This window comes from Pelophylax lessonae (genome assembly GCF_965119305.1).
Source record: "Pelophylax lessonae genome assembly, chromosome: 3".
In the NCBI taxonomy this organism is placed as follows: domain Eukaryota; kingdom Metazoa; phylum Chordata; class Amphibia; order Anura; family Ranidae; genus Pelophylax; species Pelophylax lessonae.
The window spans coordinates 2,866,252-2,891,226 of NC_138770.1; the positions used below are offsets into that span (position 1 = coordinate 2,866,252).

General features: G+C 42.5%; 3 protein-coding genes across 3 annotated transcripts in view; 1 reads left to right on the top strand and 2 right to left on the bottom strand.

Moving 5' to 3' along the window:
• Positions 1-24,975, bottom strand: part of LOC309549119 (uncharacterized protein) — a 2,919,967-nt gene that overhangs the window by 2,378,229 nt on the left and 516,763 nt on the right. The gene's annotated exons all lie outside the window — the stretch shown is intronic.
• The window catches only part of LOC309549117 (uncharacterized protein), a 4,285,597-nt gene that overhangs the window by 2,267,568 nt on the left and 1,993,054 nt on the right, over positions 1-24,975 (top strand).
• LOC309548678 (uncharacterized protein) lies at positions 6,243-20,120 on the bottom strand (the record flags this gene model as incomplete). The annotated part of the gene is made up of 4 exons (XM_082248640.1): positions 6,243-6,283; positions 10,200-11,599; positions 19,866-19,875; positions 20,033-20,120. 4 exons carry the CDS (start codon positions 20,118-20,120, stop codon positions 6,243-6,245), a joined length of 1,539 nt encoding a protein of 512 aa, XP_082104766.1.

A 24,975-nucleotide genomic window follows, 5' to 3' on the forward strand; every position in this document is an offset into this window, starting at 1 on the left:
ATTTATAAATATCTCAATGGGGATCTCAGCTTAGAAAAAAAGCTGTTCAGTCAAAGGGATTGCATGAGGACTCGAGGGCATACAATGCGATTAGAGGAGAAGCGTTTTAACCTCAGGCAACGTGGGGGGTTCTTTACTGTTAGGGCTACAAGATTGTGGAATTCTCTACCACAAGAGGTGGTTTCTGCGGGAAGTATGGTGGCTTTCAAAAGACTCTTATGCCCCATACACACGTGCAGATTATCTGCAGACTTTTGTCTGCAGATTTACCTTTTCTATGTAGTGCAAGGGCCTGCCGGATTGCATACAAATTGAAAGTGTTTAGGTTTGACCTCATATTATATGGTTTTGGTAAGTCTGCAGACAAAAGTCTGCAGATAATCTGCACGTGTGTATGGGGCATTAGACGTACATCTCAAGGATCAAAACATTTAGGGCTATGTGAGATGATTACAGCCACACACACCTACACAGGTTGAACTGAATAGACTATTGTCTTTATTCAACCTCACCTACTATGTAACTATGTATGTAACGTATGAGTGCTGTTAGCATTGCTGCAGAGGTTGAAGGGGTGGGGGATCAGCCTGTTAGAGCTCAGACCATACGCCGCACACTGCATCAAATTGGTCTGCATGGCTGTCATCCCAGAAGGAAGCCTCTTCTAAAGATGATGCACAAGAAAGCCCACAAACAGTTTGCTGAAGACAAGCAGACTAAGGACATTAATTACTGGAACCATGTCCTGTGGTCTGATGAGACCAAGATAAACTTATTTTTTTCAGATGGTGTCAAGCGTGTGTGGCGGCAACCAGGTGAGGAGTACAAAGACAAGTGTGTCTTGCCTACAGTCAAGCATGGTGGTGGGAGTGTCATGGTCTTGGGCTGCATGAGTGCTGCCGGCACTGGGGAGCTACAGTTAATTGAGGGAACCATGAATGGCAACATGTACTGTGACATTCTGAAGCAGAGTATGATCCCCTCCCTTCGGAGACTGGGCCGCAGGTCAGTATTCCAACATGATAACGACCCCAAACACACCTCCAAGACGACCACTGCCTTGCTAAAGAAGCTGAGGGTAAAGGTGATGGATTGGCCAAGCATGTCTCCAGACCTAAACCCTATTGAGCATCTGTGGGGCATCCTCAAACGGAAGGTGAAGGAGCGCAAGGTCTCTAACATCCACCAGCTTTGTGATGTTGTCCTGGAGGAGTGGAAGAGGACTCCAGTGGCAACCTGTGAAGCTCTGGTGAACTCCATGCCCAAGAGGGTTAAGGCAGTGCTGGAAAATAATGGTGGCCACACAAAATATTGACACTTTGGGCCCAATTTGGACATTGTCACTTAGGGGCGTACTCATTTTTGTTGCCAGCGGTTTAGACATTAATGGCTGTGTGTTGAGTTATTTTGAGGGGACAGCAAATTTACACTGTTATACAAGCTGTACACTCACTACTTTACATTGTAGCAAAGTGTCATTTCTTCAGTGTTGTCACATGAAAAGATAGAATAAAATATTTACAAACACGTGAGGGGTGTACTTACTTTTGTGAGATACATATGTCATATGTCTTGGATGGGATGCGGATAATGCAGACTCATGGCGAGGATTCCATCAATTCAATTTTCAGGGCTCTGTTGGATCAGCTACCTTGGAGGCAAAGGAGGGATCAGATAGACCCTGGATTTCTCCATAAAGAGTACCTGTCCCTGCCAAAGCTATCACAAGGGATGTTCTTTCATTCCTTGTGGTAGCAAAAAAGTTAAATAAAGAAAAAAATGTAAAAAGCATACAGAAAATACATTTTAATAAAATAAATGAAAATTTAAGGGCACCCCCGTCCTGTGAAATGTAAACGCATACGTAGGTCTGGCACACATACATAAACAGTTATTGCACCATCCATGTGAGGTATCGCCATCCATGTGAGATATGGCCATCCATGGGAGGTATCGCCATCCATGTGAGGTATGGCCATCCATGGGAGGTATCGCCATCCATGTGAGGTATGGCCATCCATGTGAGGTAGTGGTGCACCGAAATTTCAGCAACCAAATTTTTCGGCCGAAAATGGGCCTATTCCATTTCGGCCGAAAATGGGTTAAAGATGCCAAAATTAATGATGGCCGCCGCAGACGCAGCGCAGGTTTGAAAAGTCCCGCCTCCCGGTGATGTCATTACTATGACTATGTGTATGAATGAACTAACACACCGGGTGGGCGAGCGAGCGGCTGCTAATAGCTATAACTAAGTGAGCCCTTCACTCCCCTGTCAGGCGGGTATCTCCGCTGAGTGTGAGAGAAGAATTCTACCAGCAGAAATCACATTTACTAATAGGCTGTAAACCTGGAAAGGTTTTTTTATAAGGGACACCTATGGATGATTTTATCCTAGATAGGTGGCAACCCTACAGGAAGCACCAGCTAGGTGTAGTATCCTGTTTAAAGCGTTTTAATAGAGAAGGATTAAAATCACTCACTTGAGGTAAAATATACAAGTGCTCAACTGGTGTCAAAGTCTGTGGATCCTCCTAGAACCACCCTGCAGGACTGCTGTCCTCTGTTCCGGCTGCTGGGCAGAGAGATGGCTGGCTCGGGAGCCTGGAGGAGCCCCAAGAAGCCACGCTAACCAGTGCCGTCACCAGAAGGATAGGAGGTACCAGACGAGAAGAGAAGCAAAGCTACGCGCTCAGAGTATTTGGCTCCTTCTACAGGCCTTTCCTCTTGGTCTTTACAGAGCCGGTCACAACTCTGAAGACAGCAGCCGCAGGTGGTCCCATGCATTCCCTTATTATACCCCCATAACCAAAGACCAGTGACATTTTCTGGATTACCCTCTACCCTGATCATTGGTATTTTTAGATATTTATTGCTGGCTGGACTATATATAATCTCTGTGCGCCAGTATCTCCTTTCTATATAAGCAGAAACACAGGATCTCCATCTTCCCTACTAACAGACCCGGAAAGGCAGATGACGTACAGGTACCTGATTCTGCGCAGAACAGCCGCCCTGCCGCAGTACATGTACTTAGGGCGGTCAAAAAAAAGTCTCTGTGATAAAGAGAGAGGCTATGACCTGGTGGATTGCATGCGGAACACCTGGGCCCAGCTGTGGACATTTAGGGCCTTAAGATTGAAGATGTGGTAGATGTCTTCTTTTGGTTTGGGAACTGTGGACAGAGAAGAACTCCTGGAACTCTTCTGGCCCCAGACCTGGGAATGCCGATGACAAACAGGTACGTTATATTGCTCAGAAAGGCCACCCTGCCACAGTACATGTATGTGGGGCAGTCAAAAAAAAAGCCTCCCTGATAAAGAGAGAGGCTATGACCTGGTGAATTGCATGCGGAAATCCTGGGCCCGGCTGAGGACATTTAGGGCCTTAAGATAGAAGATGTGGTGGATGTCCCCTTTTGGTTTGGGAACTGTGATCAGAGTAGGACTCCTGGAACTGTTTTGGCCCCCACACCTGGAAATGCAGATGACATACAGGTATGTGATTCTGCGCAGAACGGTCTCCTTTTGGTTTGGGAACTGTGGACAGAGAAGAACTCCTGGGACTCTTCTGGCCTTAGCTCAGTGAGATAGAGTTTGGAAGACTAATGTCATAGACAGGTTGCCAAAAAGTTTAGGGCTTTAGAAAGGGCCTCCAATGGCTGTCAATGTGGTGCCTTCTCCACTCTCCATCTCACTAATAAAACCCCAATGGATGACTCTCTATGAACTGATCACATTCCAATCACCGATCATCTAATCATTATAAAAAAAAAATTGATTTATTAATACAGACTTACCCGTAAAATCCATTTCTTGAAGAACATCACAAGACACAGAGCCATAAATCATAACATATGGGTTATATAGCCAACTACAGGCGAAGGACACTGGCAACCAATCAGAAAGGATGTCCCCCTATATAACCCCTCCCACACTGGAAGTACCTCCCAGTTTTGTAGCAAGCAATAAAGGCCCCATAGAAGAGGGGAGGGACATCTGTGTCCCGTAATGTGCTTCAAGAAATGGATTTTACAGAGAAGTCTGTATTAAAAAATCAATTATTCTTTTCATACATCACGGGATACAGTGCCATAAATCATAACATATGGGACGTCCCAAAGCAATGCATCTGAGGGGAGGGGGGACACCAAAAAATACCGCCATGTGACCATAAAGAGGATTACACCACCGCCTGCAGAACAATGTAGCGGGGAAGACGATCCGGTCCGCTGTCCTCTCAGGCAGGAAGTCGAGTGAGGGCAATATGGCCCCCACTCCACTCTATGGCCTTGGAGGACCGGAGCGATGTCCTTCTTTGCCTTATAGCAATGGATTTAAAGAGTCCATTTTTTTCATCATGAAAAAAGTTTTTTTTTTTTCTTTTTTAGTGTAGATGTGAGGTCTTTTTGACCCCAGATCTCACATTAAAGAGGACCTGTCCTGCTTATTTATATTACAAGGGATGTATACATTCCTTGTAATAGGAATAAAAGTAATCAAAATTTTTTTTTAAAAGGACAGTGTAAAAATAAAACATAAAATAAATAGGAAAAAAAAAATTAAAGCGCCCCGTCCCCGTTAGCTCGTGCGCAGAAGCGAACACATATGCAAGTCGCTCCCACACATGTAAACGGTGTTCAAACCACGCATGTGAGGTATCGCCGCGATTTAGAGCGAGAGCAATAATTAGAAAAATGGCTGTTTTGCCCAGACTGCTCTATCTCTTCCATGCGCTTCCTTTTCATATACCTGCTTCCTTTTTCCGAAAGCTTACCACTCTGCAGAGATATTTCATATGGGCAAACAAACACCCTAGAATCAACTTCAAATACTTGCAACTTAGTAAGGCTGACGGTGGCATGAGTATCCCGGACTTTCAGAAATATTATTTTGCTCCTCATCTAACCAGGATAATTGATTGGCACTGCCATAGTTCAACCAAAGCCTGGGTTAATATTGAACGTGGCTGGACTAGATATGACACTCACTACATGCTCTGGTCCAATCCATCCTCACATCCACTAGAAATCAATAAGCACCCTCTGATAAATACCACCCTTGCAATATTCCAAAAACTACAACACAAACACAAATTATCTACATGCCCTGGCCCCTTCACTTCTCTATACAACAACCCGGAAGTTCCCACCGGGTTTGGACAACAATTCATTTGTCAATACACAGAAAGGGGAACTGAAAAGGGTCCTGGCTAGTAACTGTTTTTACAACTCCAAAATATTGCAAATTGCAGCGATGAAGAGAAAATGTTCAGTTAATAGCCCTCTGTCATACTGGAATTATGTACAGATGCACGACTTCCTCCAAAACAATAAGGACAAGTCACGATTCCATAGAGACCTCACAAGCTTTGAAAAATGCTGTCTCCTTCAGACTTCAATGAGAAAAGTGACTTCGCAGGCCTATAAATGGCTTAACGAAACCTCATCAAACTTTACTGATCCATTTAAATTACTTTGGGAAAAAGACTTGGGCAAAACCTTCACAAATGCACAATGGAGGAAGTCGTGCATCTTCTCGCATCGTTCCTCTCTCAGCACACAACTCCAGGAATCAGCGTTCAAAATCAGAACACAATGGTACAGGACCCCTGTAAAACTTAAACACTGGTACCCCTCGCTGTCAGACATCTGGTGGTCCTGTCCCCAAATACAGCCATTTTGGGAAGAAATTACATACTGGATAAAACATATAACAGATGCAGATTTAGATTTTGTTGCTACCACATTTCACTTACCCATAAATACTTTATCATATCGAAGATACAAATCCTCTCTGGTACGACACCTACTCAATACAGCAAAGAGCCTGATCCCGTTACACTGGAACTCTACCCACACACCACTTATCAGAGAATGGATAGGCAAGATGGACGAGATCTATGAGATGGAAAAGGCAATCGCCATGAAAATGGAAAGGAACGATGGGTTCCGGAAACTTTGGTCCATCTGGCAGATTTTCTCAGTATTACAAGAATATAACCCTTTAAAATACAATGGGTAAAATGGAAATGAGAGTTTTCGTTTTAAACATTGCTATACTCTCGATTCGAACCGTGCTTAAAACTGGATATTTCTTTCACTAACTGGATGTCCACATCGGGTCACCCCCCCCCCCCCCACCTCAAATTCCCCTCTCACCTTCACACCTTCATCTTCCTGTCCTCACCCCTCTTATTCTTCCCCCTTATTTCTTCCTATAACTTTGAACCCCAACTCAACTTCTTCATTCTGGAGTTGGAGGTTTAAAGTCTCTCTCCAATGTTCCTATCAGATAACACATTAAAACTATCTGGATTCCTATCCACCTCTACGCGAAATCTACTATTCAACATATCTTTGATGAAGCTTCAATATGAAAGTATCTTCAAATAGGTACAAAGCACTATGTATATTTCAGTAGATTGGACACGGTCAATCTCACAGTTCAGTTGTATTGTTATTTGTTCACACACTTGATGTTACAAGACTGTTTGGATATGTTATCCTATTTCTATCCTCTATTTAGAGCCTTGTTTGTATATCTTTTTTGAATTTGCTCAATAAAGCACTTTATTGTGAAAAAAAATAATAATAATAATTTGAGCCCAGACCTCCTCTGTAACTCTAAACTTGTAACCTGTGGAAATTTTTAAAATGTCGCCTATGGGGATTTTTAAGTACCAAAGTTTGTTACCCTTCCGCGAGCGTGCACCATTTTGAAGCGTGACAGGTTGAGTATCTATTTAGTCGGCTTAACATTATATTTCACATTGTACAAAAAAATTGGGCTGATTTTACTGTTTTCTTATTTTTTAAGTCAAAAAAGTGATTTTTTTTCCAAAAAAATTGCGTTTGTTAAACTGCTGTGCAAATACGGTGTGATAAAAAATATTGCAACGATCTCCATTTTATTCACTAGGATCTCTGCTAAAAAAATATATATATATATATATATAAAATGTTTGGGGGTTAGTAAGTTATTTTCTAGCAAAAAAAAAAACAAGTGTCAGAAGAAGGCGCGGTCCAGAGGTGGTTAAACAAACTTTGCATCAATCCCACAACTGCACAATCTCATATAATCACACATTGATAGAATTGGCACATTTAATCCCCGAGGAAAGGCCAGAGCTTTAACAAGACATATTTTGCAGCTTACCATCCACAGTCTCATGCAGAGACCCACATGGCACTCGCTCTCTGTTATCTTTTAAAGGGAAGAGTGCATAAAATATTTATTTTTGCTGTATTGTGTAAATATTATAAATTGGACTCGCCAGTCCTGCCGCAGGATTCTGTTTGAAAACAGGAATCCAATCTTCACCAGTCACGGTGAACTTGGTCTTGGTGCCCTTCAAGGACTGGGTCCCCTATGTAAGAGGGGCCACGGCCTTGGTCCTTTAGAGCACCCTGCATGGAGCGCCTTTGGTTTTTGGTATTCCAAGGGTCCGGATCCCAGGGTCCAGCGCCTAAAAAGGACAACATTACAGGTAAAATCTCGTATCTCTCTCTCCCCGAGGCTCGGGTACCATCTTTTTAGTCCATTGACTGTTTAGGATGGATCCGATAGCTAACCCCTTAGATTCAGAGATCTTTGATCGGGGGATGTAGAATAATCTTCTTTGAAGACAAATGTGGAGAGACTCTCCACTGTGACCATCACCTTTAGACACTGGCAAAAAAACTGGGAGGTACTTCTGTTGTGGGAGGGATTATATGGGGGGAGACATCCTTTCTGATTGGTGGCCAGTGTCCTTCACCTGTAGGTGGCTATATATCCCATATGTTAGGATTTATGGCTCTGTGTCCCGTGATGTACGAAAAGATGAGAAGACTCAGCACAGAATATTGTACGAAGCGTTTTTATTGGACAAGATCATAATAAGCGATTACCACACAGTAATGATATGAATAAAATAAAGCTTAAATCTTTTATAATAGAATTAACAAATGTGTCAAATGTATTAATAATCATACATTGGTTGGACCAATAAAAAGCCGGCTACTTCAATAAATCAAAAAGGATCAACATGAAGCAACCAATAAAAAAGGTTCACCAGTGAAAGATAAATCCTGATTGGCTGCTGTGGGTTAATGCATGTTACAGTGATCTTTTTCCATCCAGTAGGTTAGATCTATATACATATTTATAAGTATAACACAAAAAGAATAAAGCATTTCCCGTTAGGTCCTCAAACAGTTGCATGATAGGCCATGTATTGGCATGATTGCTCGCTTGTTGCCCCATGTATTGTCATAATTGTTTGTCTGTTGCCCCATGTATTATGATTGCCCACTTTGTATTTTTATGAATGCCCTCCTGTTGTCTCATGTATTGTAATGATTGTAGACTTGTTGCCCCATGTATTATCATAAATGCCCACCTGTTGCCTCATGTATTGCCATGATTGCCCATTTGTTGCCCCATGTAGTTGAACAATGAACCATGTATTGTTACGATTGCTCTTGTTGCCCTATGTATTGTAATGGTCGCCCACTTGTTGGCTTGTGTATTGTCTATCTATTGCCTCATTTATTGTCATGATTGTCCATCTGTTGCCCCATGTTCTCTGATGATTGCCCACTTGTTACGCTATGTATTTTTAGGAATGTCCATCTGTTGCCCCATGTATTGTGGTGATTGCCCACTTGTTGTCCCATGTATTATCATCAATACCCACCTGTTGCCTCATGTATTGCCATAATTGTCCATCTCTTGCCCCATGTATTGCGATGATTGCCCAATTGCTGCCCCATGTATTGTCATGATTGCCCAACTGCTGCCCCATGTAATGTCATGAATGCCCAGCTGTTGTCCCATGTATTGTCATGATTGCTCGCTTGTTGCCCCATGTAGTATGATGATTACTCACTTTGTATTCTCATGAATGCCCTCCTGTTGTAATGATTGTAGACTTGTTGCCCCATGTAGTTGCACGATGGACCATGTATTGTCACGATTACTCTCTTGTTGCCCTATGTATTGTAATGATTGCCCACTTGTTGCCTCATGTATTGCCTGTCTATTGCCTCATGAATTATTTGTCATGATTGTCCATCTGTTGCCCCATGTTCTCTGATGATTGCCCACTTATTATCACGTGTATTGTCATGATTGCCAACTTGTTGCCCCATGTATTGTCATGATTTTCTGCCTGTTGCCTCATGTGGGGAGGGATCGGTAAAGGTAGACAGTTGAGTCATGATTTTACCACCCCCTTAACCTTAAATGGCAGCCGGATGGGGTGGTACACATGGCACTGCAATTTGCGGCTGCTGCAAACCTCACACCCCCCTGTCACATTGGGCAATGGTATTCAACTGAATGGGGTTGTGCCGCAACATCCCCGATGCATATGGTTTTGGCGTACTGGCGTGGGCTTTACAGGGTTAACATAGGGGCTCCCAGCTGCCTGCCAACCCCACAGCGGGTCAGAGGACGATGCGGGTGTAAACCAACCTCGAGTGGACTGTGGTGGTTTAACATTTGTTTATGGACTAAACAGTTCCACCCGTTACAATCCAGCGTCCATTTCCCGTAGTACCAGCAGGGGGTGCACTCTGATGTTTCATTATATTTCCTTTATTTGTAAACTTTCCCGCACTCTGAACATGAAAACGGACCCTCTAATATAAATGTGAATTCTTTGCCGTTTGAAACGTACATAATGAGTGAAACATTTCCCGCACTCTGAACATGAAATAGGACGCTCGCCCGTATGAACTTTCTTGTTTCTAAGAAATAAACCTTTGTTTGGAAAACATTTCCTGCACTTGTAACATTAAAAAGGGCGCTCAGCTGTGTGTAAGTAGGTGTTCTTTCTTAGTTAAACATTTCCCGCACTCGGCACAAGATTAGAGATGCTCGTCTGTATGAACTTTCTGGTGTCTAACAAGTAAACATTTGCGCAAAAACATTTCCCGCACTCTGAACATGAATAGAGACGCTCAACTGTTTGTATTCTCTAAAGGCTAAGAAGGTTTCTTTTACTATTAAAACATTTCCCGCACTCTGAACATGAATAGAGACGCTCAACTGTTTGTATTCTCTAAAGGCTAAGAAGGTTTCTTTTACTATTAAAACATTTCCCGCACTCTGAACATTAACAGGGAAGCTCACCCCTGTGAATTCTCTGATGGCGAAGAAGGTTTCCTTTCTCATTAAAACATTTCCCGCACTCTAAACATGAATAGGGACTCTCACCTGTGTGTATTCTCTTATGGCGAAGAAGGCTTTTTTTGTGACTAAAACATTTCCCGCACTCTGAACATGAATAGGGACGCTCAGCTGTATGTATTCTCTGATGACTAAGAAGGCTTCCTTTATCATTAAAACTTTTCCCGCACTCTGAACATGAATAGGGACGCTCACCTGTGTGTATTCTCTGATGACTAAGAAGGTTTCCTTTATCATTAAAACTTTTCCCGCACTCTGAACATGAATAGGGACGCTCACCTGTGTGTATTCTCTGATGCCTAAGAAGGTGTCCTTTATTATTAAAACTTTTCCCGCACTCTGAACATGAATAGGGATGCTCACCTGTGTGTATTCTCTGATGGCTAATAAGGCTTTTTTTGTGTTTAAAACTTTTCCCGCACTCTGAACATGAATAGGGACACTCAGCTGTGTGTATTCTCTGATGGGTAAGAAGGATACCTTTAAGATTAAAACATTTCCCGCACACTGAACATGAATAGGGACGCTCACCTGTGTGTATTCTCTGATGGGTAAGAAGGTTTCCTTTATTATTAAAACTTTTCCCGCACTCTGAACATGAATAGGGACACTCACCTGTGTGTATTCTCCGATGGCTAAGAAGGCATCCTTTATTATTAAAACATTTCCCGCACTCTGAACATGAATAGGTACGCTCACCTGTGTGTATTCTCTGATGGCTAATAAGGTTTTTCTTGTATTTAAAACATTTCCCGCACTCTGAACATGAATAGGGACGCTCACCTGTGTGAATTATCTGGTGCGTAAGAAGGTTTTCTTTGTGACTAAAACTTTTCCCGCACTCTGAACATGAATAGGGACGCACACCTGTGTGTATTCTCTGATGCCTAAGAAGGTGTCCTTTATTATTGAAACATTTCCCGCACTCTGAACATGAATAGGGATGCTCACCTGTGTGTATTCTCTGATGGCTAATAAGGCTTTTTTTGTGTTTCAAACTTTTCCCGCACTCTGAACATGAATAGGGACACTCAGCTGTGTGTATTCTCTGATGGCTAAGAAGGTTTCCTTTATCATTAAAACTTTTCCCGCACTCTGAACATGAATAGGGACGCTCACCTGTGTGTATTCTCTGATGCCTAAGAAGGTGTCCTTTATTATTAAAACTTTTCCCGCACTCTGAACATGAATAGGGTTGCTCCCCTGTATGAGTTCTCTGGTGCCGAAGAAGGCTTCGTTTTTTACTAAAACATTTCCCGCACTCTGAACATGAATAGGGACACTCCCCTGTGTGAATTGTCTGGTGCTGAAGAAGGTATCTTTTCTTTTTAAAACATTTCCCACACTCTGAACATGACAATGAATTCTCTCCTGTATGGTATAAAGAAGATTCCCTGAGATGAGATGGTTTCCCGCACCCGTCGGCACTGTCAGATATTAGAGGACTATGTGAAGTATCAGGCGATTCCAATGATCTCCTCCAATGGTGAGGTCTGTCATGTATATTATGAGGAACGGGATTTACTTCTGAAGAAGATGCCATGTCATTATCTTCTGTAGTCACATCTTCCTCCGATGTCCTTCTATTCCCACCACAGAGTCCGTCTGTCAGAAGACAAGAAAAATTACCAAGAGTTTTCCACACTAATATACACTGCTCAACACTTTATAATCAGAGTATAGCATCAAGTCAGGGAAACTCCTGCTGGGATATTCATCTGCTCAGTCAAGTAGCAGAGGGGGTTGTTACCAACAGGTGCACTAGATGGGCAACAATGAGACGACCTCCAAAACAGGAATGGTTTTACAGGTGGAGGCCACTGACATTTTCCCTACTCACCTATTTGAGTGTTTGTCACTAGTTTTGCATTTGGCTGGGGTCAGTGTCACTACTGGTAGCATGAGGCCATACCTGGACCCTATAGTGGTTGCACAGGCAGTCCAACTCCTCCAGGATGGCGCATCAATACCTCCCATTGGCAGAAGGTTTGCCTGCCCAGCTCTCCTAGAGTAACTGCCTGTCTCCTGGAATCTCCTCCATGCTCCTGAGACTGTGCTGGGAGACACAGCCGTAGAAGGTCCTTAACCCATCAGCAGGACCGGTATCTGCTCCTTTGTGCAAGGAGGACCAGGATGAGGACTGCCAGAGCCCTACAAAATGACCTCCAGCAGGACACTGGTGTGAATGTCTCTGACCAAACAATCAGAAACAGTCTTCATGGAGTTGGGGGAGGAGCCTGTCAATGGTGCCAACGCTGAGTGCGAGCTGAGGCACCGTGAAGCTATGTCCAGCAAAATGATAGGAGGAGCCCGCAGCCATCCACCAGCACCGACCGGCTAAACCCACCCATTCACCCATCCGAAAACCCCCCATGAGACTTATCTGAGGAGCCCTTGTCCGCTGGTACGCACCGGACACTGCTGATGCAGCTGGTCTCGCTGCGGGAAGACAGTGGGGGGGCTGAACTACGAGGCTGATCCGTTGGAGCCGAAAACTGCTGCTGGCCGCGGGAGAGAGGCGGGCACTAGACCAGTCGGAATGTGAGACACCGCCGAGCGGCCGGAGTCCCGTGACACCCGGAGGGGACCGCACCTGGCTGGGCACCTGGCGGGAGCTGAGAGAGTCGGCAAGCAAAGAACGGAGGTGCAGGTGCAGAGGAAGAGGACACAGGGATCGGTGACCATACTGGATTGGTGAGAGGGCGAAAGCCCCCCCCCCCCCCCCGCTCTAACATACTGTACTTGAAAGTTACACAATAACAGACACATCCCTGAGGATAGTCCACACTACACCTCCATTAACAGACAGACAGTCTACAATACACTAACAGTGCTGGCGGCAGTCAGGAATGTAAATTAATATTAAACCAGTATACCAGTGGAAGATACGGGGCGAGCAGATCAGCCCCCGCCGGAGCGGTGAGAGGGAAAAAAAGACCCCCTCCTATTACATCACATTTAAAAGCTACATACTGTTAGCATTACCCTCATGAATCTGCTTCACTAAAAACTCTGTACCTACAAGATAGACTATACCACAGCCCCACAGTAAAGATCTATACTCAGCGAAGATACCATATTTATAGCCTGATCTCAGATAAATTTACGGAGAAGATAGTACAGAGAGAAGAAGGGGTCCAGTTAAAATTAAAATTGGAAAAACTGTATGAAAAATTAATGGAATTAAATAGATAAGGAGCTCTCTGACTCTATCCTCCTGCATTAAGGGGGGTTATTGGCTGGGATCTCCCTCCGGAATAACCCCTTAATTGAGATATTAATGAGACAAACAATATCCTGAATTACCTCTACAGTAAACCCCCCTCCATTGCGGGGGTTACGTTCCGGACCCAGCCGCGAAAAGTGAAAATCCGCGAAATAGAAAAACCCTATTAAAATGCATTGTAGGCATGTTTATTTTACTGTCACTGTACGTGTAGAAGCATTTTAAGGTCTTTAAACACACTTTTAAAACAATAGAAACTCATTTAAACACATAAAAGATACTAAGAGACAGAGCAAGAGCTATGGAAAACACAAAAATATTTCATTTTTAATGATTTATATAGTAAAATAACATTACAAAAAAAAACGTGAATTACCGGGACCGCAAAAACTGAACCGCGATGGAGCGGGGGATTACTGTATATCATTGAGGAATTAACAAGATAAGTTCTAAGCAAACCCCGAACAGATACTGGACAGTGTTTGAAGGAAGTCCCTTTGATCCTCCTTGCCCCATAAGGGGACATGTGTATGACTCCCCCCTTCCCCCATTTACTTTCCACTGCTCACCCTCCCCTGTTTTGAGTTGGATAAAGAGTTTCCCAAAGAACCCCAAGGACAAAAACAACTATGAAGAACAAACAGACAAAAGAAGGGGCGGGGAAACAACAAAGTTAACGGCTAGTCCAGGGACAATTAAAATGTACAGTGGGTACGGAAAGTATTCAGACCCCCTTAAATTTTTCACTCTTTGTTATATTGCAGCCATTTGCTAAAATCATTTAGGTTTATTCTTCTTCCTCATGAATGTACACATAGCACCCCATACTGACAGAAAAACACAGAATTGTTGACATTGTTGCAGATTTATTAAAAAAGAAAAACTGAAATATCACATGGTTCTAAGTATTCAGACCCTTTGCTCAGTATTTAGTAGAAGCCCCCTTTTGATCTAATACAGCCAGGAGTCTTTTTGGGAAAGATGCAACAAGTCTTTCACACCTGGATTTGGGGATCCTCTGCCATTCCTCCTTGCAGATCCTCTCCAGTTCTGTCAGGTTGGATGGTAAACGTTGGTGGACAGCCATTTTTAGGTCTCTCCAGAGATGCTCAATTGGGTTTAAGTCAGGGCTCTGGCTGGGCCATTCAAGAACAGTCACGGAGTTGTTGTGAAGCCACTCCTTCGTTATTTTAGCTGTGTGCTTAGGGTCATTGTCTTGTTGGAAGGTAAACCTTCAGCCCAGTCTGAGGTCCAGAGCACTCTGGAGAAGGTTTTTGTCCAGGATATCCCTGTACTTGGCCGCATTCATCTTTCCCTCGATTGCAACCAGTCGTCCTGTCCCTGCAGCTGAAAAACACCCCCACAGCATGATGCTGCCACCACCATGCTTCACTGTTGGGACTGTATTGGACAGGTGATGAGCAGTGCCTGGTTTTCTCCACACATACCGCTTAGAATTAAGGCCAAAAAGTTCTATTTTGGTCTCATCAGACCAGAGAATCTTATTTCTCACCATCTTGGAGTCCTTCAGGTGTTTTTTAGCAAACTCCATGCGGGCTTTCATGTGTCTTACACTGAGGAGAGGCTTCCGTCGGGCCACTCTGCCATAAAGCCCCGACTGATGGAGGGCTGCAGTGATGGTTGACTTTCTACAATTTTCTCCCATCTCCTGACTGCATCTCTGGAGCTCAGCCACAGTGATCTTTGGGTTCTTCTTTACCTCTCTCACCAAGGCTCTTCTCCCCCGATAGCTCAGTTTGGCCGGACGGCCAGCTCTAGGAAGGGTTCTGGTCGTCCCAAACGTCTTCCATTTAAGGATTATGGAGGCCACTGTGCTCTTAGGAACCTTAAGTGCAGCAGAAATCTTTTTGTAACCTTGGCCAGATCTGTGCCTTGCCACAATTCTGTCTCTGAGCTCTTCAGGCAGTTCCTTTGACCTCATGATTCTCATTTGCTCTGACATGCATTGTGATCTGGAAGGTCTTATATAGATAGGTGTGTGGCTTTCCTAATCAAGTCCAATCAGTATAATCAAACACAGCTGGACTCAAATGAAGGTGTAGAACCATCTCAAGGATGATCAGAAGAAATGGAAAGCACCTGAGTTAAATATATGAGAGTCACGGCAAAGGGTCTGAATACTTAGGACCATGTGATATTTCAGTTTTTCTTTTTTAATAAATCTGCAACAATGTCAACAATTCTGTGTTTTTCTGTCAGTATGGGGTGCTATGTGTACATTCACGAGGAAGAAGAATGAACCTAAATGATTTTAGCAAATGGCTGCAATATAACAAAGAGTGAAAAATTTAAGGGGGTCTGAATACTTTCCGTACCCACTGTATATAACCCCAGATGGAAAAGGGCAAAATCCAACACCTGAAAAGCAATTGGTGGTAAAACCAAAACAAACTACTGAAGGAAATAAAAAAACAAAAAAGCAAAAACTTAAAGTAAATGAGGAATATAGTGTGAAAGCTCACAGCTAATGGGGGATAGTGAATCGGGAAGAGAGGAGGAAATGAGGATTAAGGACCAACCACCCACAAAAAGAGAGATAATGGAAATGTTTGCTAATCTAGAGAAATCAATCAAAACTGAAATGGCGACTTTCCATAGAGAAATGGGACATATCCTGACAAGAGTGGAGGAAACAGAAAAAAGAACAGACGAACAGGGAAGAGAGATGAAAGAATTAAAGGAGCAGATGAAAAAAATACAGTTAGAACAAAGGAATATGATATATAAAATGGAGGATCAGGAGAATAGAAACAGAAGGAAGAACTTGAGGATCAGAGGGTTGCCGGAGAAAGAAAAAGAGGAAAAACTAGAGGAAATGCTGGAAAGTGTGTTTAATCCCCTTCTGGGAAAAGCAATTACAGATAAAATGGAAATCGAAAGACTCCATAGAATACGAAAACCACCAAATATACCAAGAGAGAAAACAAGGGATGTCATAGTAAGGTTCCACAAATATGAAACCCGAGCCCAGATCTGGGAAAAAATGAGAGATAGACCTGTACTAAGATATGAAGGAGTAGAGGTACAGGTGTTCCCGGACCTTTCAAAGGAAACAATTAATAGAAAACGCATTTTAAAGACCAATAGTGGAAACCTTAAAGAAGCATAATATACAGTATTTTTGGAGCTACCCAGCCGGACTAGGGGTTTGGAGAGAGGGGGAAGACTACTTTCTTAAGATTTCCAGAGGACATTCAAGTTTTTTGTAATACTTTAAAAATCCCAGTAATAAAAATACCGGGGTAGACAGATCAGGTAGCCCCAGAAGGGGAAATGGAGGAAAAAGATCAGCGGCAAGGATAATCCCAGAAGAGTCCAATATGAAAGCAGTAAAAGAGGAATTAAGGACAGGAAATGGGAAAAACCAGGTGGGGGGGGGTGGAGGGGGGGGGGGGGTCGGGAGGGGAGGAGGAAGGAAGCTAAAATATAAATATTACAGTCTGGACGGCTCCACGAGGGAAGATGCACGCACAAACCTACAACCCAATATAGGGAAGAAGGGAGGAGTTGGCGAGCAAAGACAGAGTTCAAACCCGGAGATATGTCGATTAAAGTGGAGAGGAAGTAAATCGACTATCCTAGCGAAGGGTGGGGGTAAAGCTAGGTACCCATGGGGAGGGGAGAGGGAGATGGGGAGGGAGGGGGAGGAGGGATGGTGTGGAGTGGGGTGGGTTAGGGGAAATTAATAGTATAAGTGTACTCAGTCGCTATAATAAAAATAGATTCTTATTTTCCAATCAGGGATCAGTCCTTTGGGGACACCTAAGAATAAGTAGTTTCCATATTGAATATAAATTTCTATTTTTGGAATCAGCCCTATTAATCCTATAAGTACCAAGGGGGAAAATATTAGGAGTAAAGCTAGGGAAAATAGGGAAAAAAGTAAAATAAAGTGATGGGAGCGGTTAATTATATGTCTTATAATGTGCGAGGTTTTAGCTCGCCAGTGAAGAGACAAAAAATCATGGGGGAAATGAAGTTTCTGGATGCCGATGTGGTTTTTCTTCAAGAGACCCACATTACGCATGTCTCAAACATCAGACTATATTCCCGAAACCATCCTTTATGGTACTATGCAGATACTCTTAAGATAAAATCAAGTGGGGTAGCAATAGGATTTTGGTAAACAAAAAGGGGTGGATATTGCGCTCAGCAATCAAAACTCACAATAAAGTGCTTATGTGCATAATCAAGCCGATATTGTAACCATATTTAGCAACAACTGCAATATTAGGTAGAAAACACAAATCAGCTAGTATTTGAGTAAATAGATAAATACATATAATAAATAAATAAAGTCCTTCTTAAGGTGATTATCGTGAGTGAATAAATAGATAAATAGTCCTTAAAGTGCTCAATGCAGAGTGATGTCTCAGCAATTAAGTAGACTTGGACTTGATGGAAAAAGCCTTCACCACTAAACCTCCACCCAGTGCTCTGATTAGATACTTCTTACCAGAGAAATATGACCCCTTAATTATAGGGGGTCATAATCAGCATTGATCTCCAAAGGGGCTCCAGGCCGTCCTTAACGCTGTCTCCTCATCAGCAAGATATCAAGACCAATTGCTCATATAAGCCTCTGAAGCAGCCGGGTCTCTCTGTAAAACAGGTCAGGTGGTTGACCCTGTGTTTGGTGCACCTCCATCCCCCTTATGTGGTCTGTTTCTCATGGGAGCTTTGAATTGGGAATGGAAGAAACAATTGCCATTTGAACTGCTACAAAGAAAAAAAATTCTGGGAGGAAGCCAGCCTGACTTCGGGGTCCACAGAGAGATTTCAGATGAGACACCAACACTCGCACTTCTTCATGTAAAAGGAGTTTAAAAAATTCTCCTTTCTATTTCCGCATTCGGACGTCCAATACCCCGGAGTGTCCCATAGCAATTGGTCTTGATATCTTGCTGATGAGGAGACAGCGTTAAGGACGGCCTGGAGCCCCTTTGGAGATCAATGCTGATTATGACCCCCTATAATTAAGGGGTCAAATAAAGAAGGACTTTATTTATTTATTTATTTATTATATGTATTTATCTATTTATTCAAATACTAGCTGATTTGTGTATTCTACCTAATATTGCAGTTGTTGCTAAATATGGTTACAATATCGGCTTGATTATGCACATAAGCACTTTATTGTGAGTTTTGATTGCTGAGCACAATATCCACCCCTTTTTGTTTACAGTTATCACGTATTTACGTTTTTTATTGCAGCTTGTAGTGTGGAAGAAATTCCCACAATTGTATTATTCACAAATTTTGTTGGTTTGGCACTTATTAACGATTAATTTGTCAAATATCACTCCTTTGCGCAGTTCCCTTTTTTGGTTTGCGCCAAAAATATTTTTTTCTAGCAATAGGATTTGCCAGAGGCATGAGATTTGTTCTGGAAGACAGGCTGGTAGACCCAGAGGGTAGATTCCTCTTTTTGAAAGGGAAGTTAAACGAGGAAGAGGTCACATTAGCAAATATTTATAGCCCAAATGAAGGACAGGTAGCTTTGCTGGGGAAGATCCTGGGGAAATTAACACATTTTAAAAAAAAGGAGGAGTGATCTTGGCGGGGGACCTCAACTTAAGCCTCAACCCAAAGATGGATAGTACATCGCAGAACCATAGGTTTTCAAACCACCTGATTAAGGAGGTGAGAAGAAAGTTATATCAGAACCAATTAGCAGATATATGGAGAATACTCCATCCAAAAGAAAAGGATTATACCTACTACTCAAATGTACATGCGACATATTCAAGAATTGATTATCTTCTTGTAGAACATCGTTGGATTGAGAAAGTACTTGAGGCGAGAGTTGGGATTAGGACCCTGTCAGATCACTCCCCCATTACAGTGAAAATGAAGATGGGCAGAGACCAACCTAAAATGACCACATGGAAAATGAATGAAGATTTGATTAGGGATAAAAAATGGGGAAGGGAAATAGAGAATGAGTTAGAATTCTATTTTCAAAAAAATGACATTGAGGAGACACCTAAAAATATAATATGGGAAGCACAAAAGGCCTATATGCAAGGTATATTAATCTCAAAAGGTGTACAGAGGAAAAAAGAAAGATCTAATAAAAAAACTGGATTAATGAAAGAAATATATGACATGGAGCAAAAGCATAAAAAAAATTATAAAGGAAGATTTGACTCTCCTACTGGAAAAAAAAGAGGAATTAAAGGACTTATTGGAACAGGAAACCAGACAGGAATTTAATAGGGTGGCTAGAGAGAAATATGTGGAGGGGAACAAAATCGGGAAAAATTTAGCAAGGATCCTTAAAAAAAAAAAAAAGCAATGAACTTTATTGATAAAATGGGGAAATAGTGCACTCAACTACTGAAATAGCAAGAGAATTTCAAAATTATTACGAGGACCTTTATGCTGTAAGAGGGGATGATAAACAAGAAAACAAGTTTGACAGAGGCGAGAGGATTAAAACTTACCTGGAAAAGGCTAAAATGAAAAAAAATAGAAAAGGAAAAACGAATACATTTAGAGACGCCAATTACAGAACAGGAGATGATAAGAGCAATAAAAGACACCACAGTAGGAAAAAGCCCTGGCCCAGATGGGTTTACTATTACTTATTACAAACAGTATAAATATTTACTTGTCCCAAGGTTGAAAGGATATATGAATGGACTAGGTACCCAGTTCAATATGAGTAAAGAAGCCCTCTTAGCCTCGATCACAGTCATCTTAAAGGAAGAGAAGGACCCAACGCTATGCTCTAGCTATAGACCTATTTCTTTCTTAAATGCAGATACTAAGTTGTTTTATAAAAATCTTAGCGACAAGAATGAAAGGGTTGATGGTGGAGTGGATCCATAACGATCAAGTAGGGTTCATACCAGGAAGGCAAGGGAGAGATAATGGGATTAGAACAATACTCCTGATGAAACAAATGCTTAAAAACAAAACACCAAGTGTGATACTGTCAATCGATGCTGAGAAAGCATTTGACAGAGTCAACTGGGAGTTTATGAGAACTCTGGAGGAATTAGCTATAGGACCCAGAATGATGGCTTGGATAAGTACATTGTATAGTCGACCATCAGCGAGAATAAAAATTAACGGGACACTGTCTGAACCATTCGATATGTATAATGGAACAAGACAGGGATGTCCCCTGTCTCCAATGCTTTTTGTTATCTCTTTGGAACCCTTGTTAGCTACAATAAGAGAATGCACAGATATTAAGGGAGTGGAAGTTGGGGGGGGGGGGGGGTAGAGCATAGAGTCGCAGCATTTGCTGACGACTTGTTGCTCTATGTCTCCAACCCAAGGATTTCCCTACCTAATATAATTAAAGTCCTAAAGCAATATGGAGAATTTTCAAATTTAAAAATTAACCAAACGAAATCTGAAATACTAAGCATTAAAATGAGTATACAAGAGAGTAATAGTTTAAAACATGGGTGTCCAACCATTTGGCTTCTCTGGGCCACATTGAGTGTAGAGAAATTTTCTCGGGCCGCATATAAAATATATACTATAGTTAAGGTATATAAGTAATAAAATGCCGGCGTGCCCCCCCCCCCCCCGCACTAATTTAACACAACTAGAGGATGATCAAATGAAATGGAATCAGTATACAGAGGTTTAATTCTTCTGAGAGACAATAAACACTCAAACCACCATGACCACTTCAGTGATTTGAAGTGATAATGGTGGTAGGAGTCAGAAACACTGCACATGGTCACCTCCCTGCCCCCCCCCCCCCCCGAGGCAGCCTCTGCCTACCGTTAGTTGGGAGCTGCTGTGGCCATGCCCCCAACCCAATTTCCTTCCTCCCTAGCAACAAAATAAATTGTCAGGGGGCAGTGGGTCGCATTGCCTGTGGTTCCGGGCCGCAGGTTGGACATGCCTGGTTTAAAAAGTGAATTTCCCTTTGTATGGAGGAGAGAGGAGTTAAAATACCTAGGTATCTAACTAACGCCTACTCCAGAAAGATTATATAGGACTAACTTCCTCCCACTATTAAATTAAATAAAAATGGAGATTAATAGATTAATAGCAAGGCCTATATCATGGATAGGAAGAATTAACATTATAAAGATGACAGCCCTTCCAAAGATATCGTATACATTTCAAATGGATCCAATACAGATCCCTTACGCTTTTTTAAAAACTTTAAGAACATTAGTAACTAAGTTTGTATGGAAAAATAAAAAATTACGAATAAAATACACAACACTAAGTAAAAGTAAAAACAATGGGGGGTTAGCACTACCAGATTTTAGGACATATTATCAAGCCTCAATCCTTACACGGGTGATGGAATGGGGGGAAAAAGTGAGTGGAAAAAATTGGGTTAAAATAGAAAATGCAATGAGTGACACAAACTTAGGTACAATTATTTGGATTCCACCAAAGTACAGAAAGTTAAATATCAATACACATACAATTACACGACAAGCACTAAAAACTTGGGATATGATATATACCAGAGAAAAATGGGAATACAACTCACCTCTTATACCACTACAGGATAAAAAAAATGTGGCACCAGGGGAAGGGAGGGAATATGGTAAATGGATGGGAGAAGAAGATATTAGATTAAAAAAACATAATAGAGAAGGGGAAAATTATTAAGTTACCCGATTTAAAAGAAAAGAGGGTAAACTGGGACATAACTGAGTGGAGGTACTGTCAACTGAGACATTTTGTTGCTTCGTTGCCCCACCCAATAAGAGAAGCAAACGATTTGTCTCCCTATGAGCAGATGTGTGTATCTGAGAAAATAAAAAATAATATTTCAACTATTTATAAAATATTAATTGCAGGGGAAAAGTCGACAGCGCCTCCATTCTTAGAAAAATGGGAAAGTGAACTGGGTGCCCGAACGGAGGAATTACAATGGGGAAAAAGTATAAAATTAGTACATAACTCCGCGATAGACACGAGTACGGCAGAAATGAATTATAAATTTATCTCTAGATGGTATAATACCCCAGTCAAAGTGGGGAGATATATCCCGAGAAGTTCGGCCCACTGTTGGAGGGGGTGTCAGGTTACGGGTACAGAGGTTCACATATGGTGGGATTGCCTTAAAATTAAAAAATATTGGAAGGAAGTTTTAGCCTTAATTAAAAAGATTACAAACAGATATAAATGAAGACCCATGGTTATGTTTATTCCACGGAACAAATATGTCGATAAAACAATATAAAAAAACATTGATCCCCCATTTTTTAAACTCAGCAAAAAGTTTAATCCCTTTACATTGGAAAAAAATAGAACCCCCATCACTAAAAGAATGGCTAGCACGGGTAGAAAAAACAAGAAAGCTAGAATATTTAAGACTATGTGGTGAAGGGGAATACGAGAACAGGATTGAGATATGGGAGAAATGGCAAGATTTTAAGGAAACAAATGAGTACCTAAATGTTTAAGGAAAGGAGGGGGGGAGGGGAGAAGGGATCGAGTAGATAGTGGAAAAAGAGTTTTCTTCTATGTTTTGTTTGTAATCCTTTCTAGGTCTAAAAGGATATGAATTGTATTGTATTAAATGTTGTACTTTAAAAACATTTTCAATAAAGAAACTATAAAAAAAAAAAGTAACCGACTTCATGAGGGTGGCCTGAGGGCCCGATGTCCTCTAGTGGGCGCTGTGCTCACTGCCCGGAACCGTGGAGCTCGATTGGCATTTGCCATTGAACACCAGAATTGGCAGCTCCTCCACTGGCACCCTGTGCTTTTCACAGATGAGAGCAGGTTCACCCTGAGCACATGTGACATACGTGAAAGGGTCTGGAGAAGCCGGGGAGAACATTATGTTGCCTGTAACATCGTTCAGCATGACCGGTTGGGTGGTCGGTCAGTGATGGTCTGGGGAGGCGTATCCATGGAGGGACACACAGACCTCTACAGGCTAGACAATGGCACCCTGACTGACATTAGGTATTGGGATGAAATCCTTGGACCCATTGTCAGACCCTACACTGGTGCAGTGGGTCCTGGGTTCCTCCTGGTACATGACAATTCTCGGCCTCATGTGGCGAGAGTATGCAGCCAGTTCCTGGAGGATGAAGGAATTGATACCACTGAATGGCCCCCACGCTCACCAAACCTGAATGAATAGAAAAGCTCTGGGACATTCTGTTTCAGTCCATCTGATGCCGCCAGGTTACACCTCAGTCTGTTCAGGAGCTCAGTGATGCCCTGGTCCAGATCTGGGAGGAAATACCCCAGGACACCATCCGTTGTCTTATTAGGAGCATGCCCCAACATTGTCAGGCATGCATACAAGCACGTGGGGGCCATACACACTACTGAGGACCATTCTGAGGTCCTGCAATGACATTTCACCAAAATGGACTCGCCTACTGCATCATTTTTTCACTTTGATTTTTGGGGTGTCTTTGAGTTCAGCCCTCTGTAGGGTGATAATTTTTATATCCATCAAACTATGTGGCATACTTTCCTTCCTAACACATCACCCAGTCCATACCAGTATAGGTCCTAACACATTACCCAGTCCATACCAGTATAGATCCTAACGAATTACCCAGTCCATACCAGTACAGATCCTAACACATTACCCAGTCCATACCAGTTTAGATCCTAACACACTACTCAGTCCATACCAGTTTAGATCCTAACACACTACTCAGTCCATACCAGTATAGATTCTAACGCATTACCCAGTCCATACCAGTATAGATCCTAACGCATTACCCAGTCCTCACCAGTATAGATCCTAACGCATTACCCAGTCCTCACCACTATAGATCCTAAATCATTACCCAATCCATACCAGTATAGATCCTACCACATTACCCAGTCCATACCAGTATAGATCCTAACGCATTACCCAGTCCATACCAGTATAGATCCTAACACATTACCCAGTCCACACCAGTATAGATCCTAACACATTACCCAGTCCATACCAGTATAGATCCTAACACATTACCCAGTCCATACCAGTATAGATCCTAACGCATTACCTAGTCCATACCAGTATAGATCCTAACAAATTACCCAGTCCATACCAGTATAGATCCTAACGCATTATCCAGTCCACACCAGTATAGATCTTAACGCATTATCCAGTCCATACTAGTATAGATAATAACGCATTACCCAGTCCACACCAGTATAGATCCTAACGCATTACCCAGTCCATACCAGTATCTAGGTCCTGAATCTAGGGAAGCAGCTGACAACACTGAGAAGAATCTCCATACTGAATGAGAGCTGGGAACGTACCCATCAGGTGTAGGCAGGGGCCTGCACAGAGGAGAGTGAAGATACAAGGGTGCAGGCATCAGAGCAGAGTAGAGGGGTGACAGTTAGGAAGGGTAGAAGGGAACAAGGCAAGGAGGCTGGTCCTGGGCTGGAGCACCCCAATAAATACGCCCTTTTGCGTGATGTTGGGGAAACCAGTCAGGGACCAGCATTGCTGGAGCAGAGCGACGCCCCTAGCTGCCAGGGGAAGAACTCCTCCAGTGGGGGCAGGAGAAAGGGAAAGAAAAGACAGGTTCTGGTGGTAGGGGACTCAATTATTAGAAGGACAGAGAGGGCAATCTGTCAAAAACACTGTAGGTG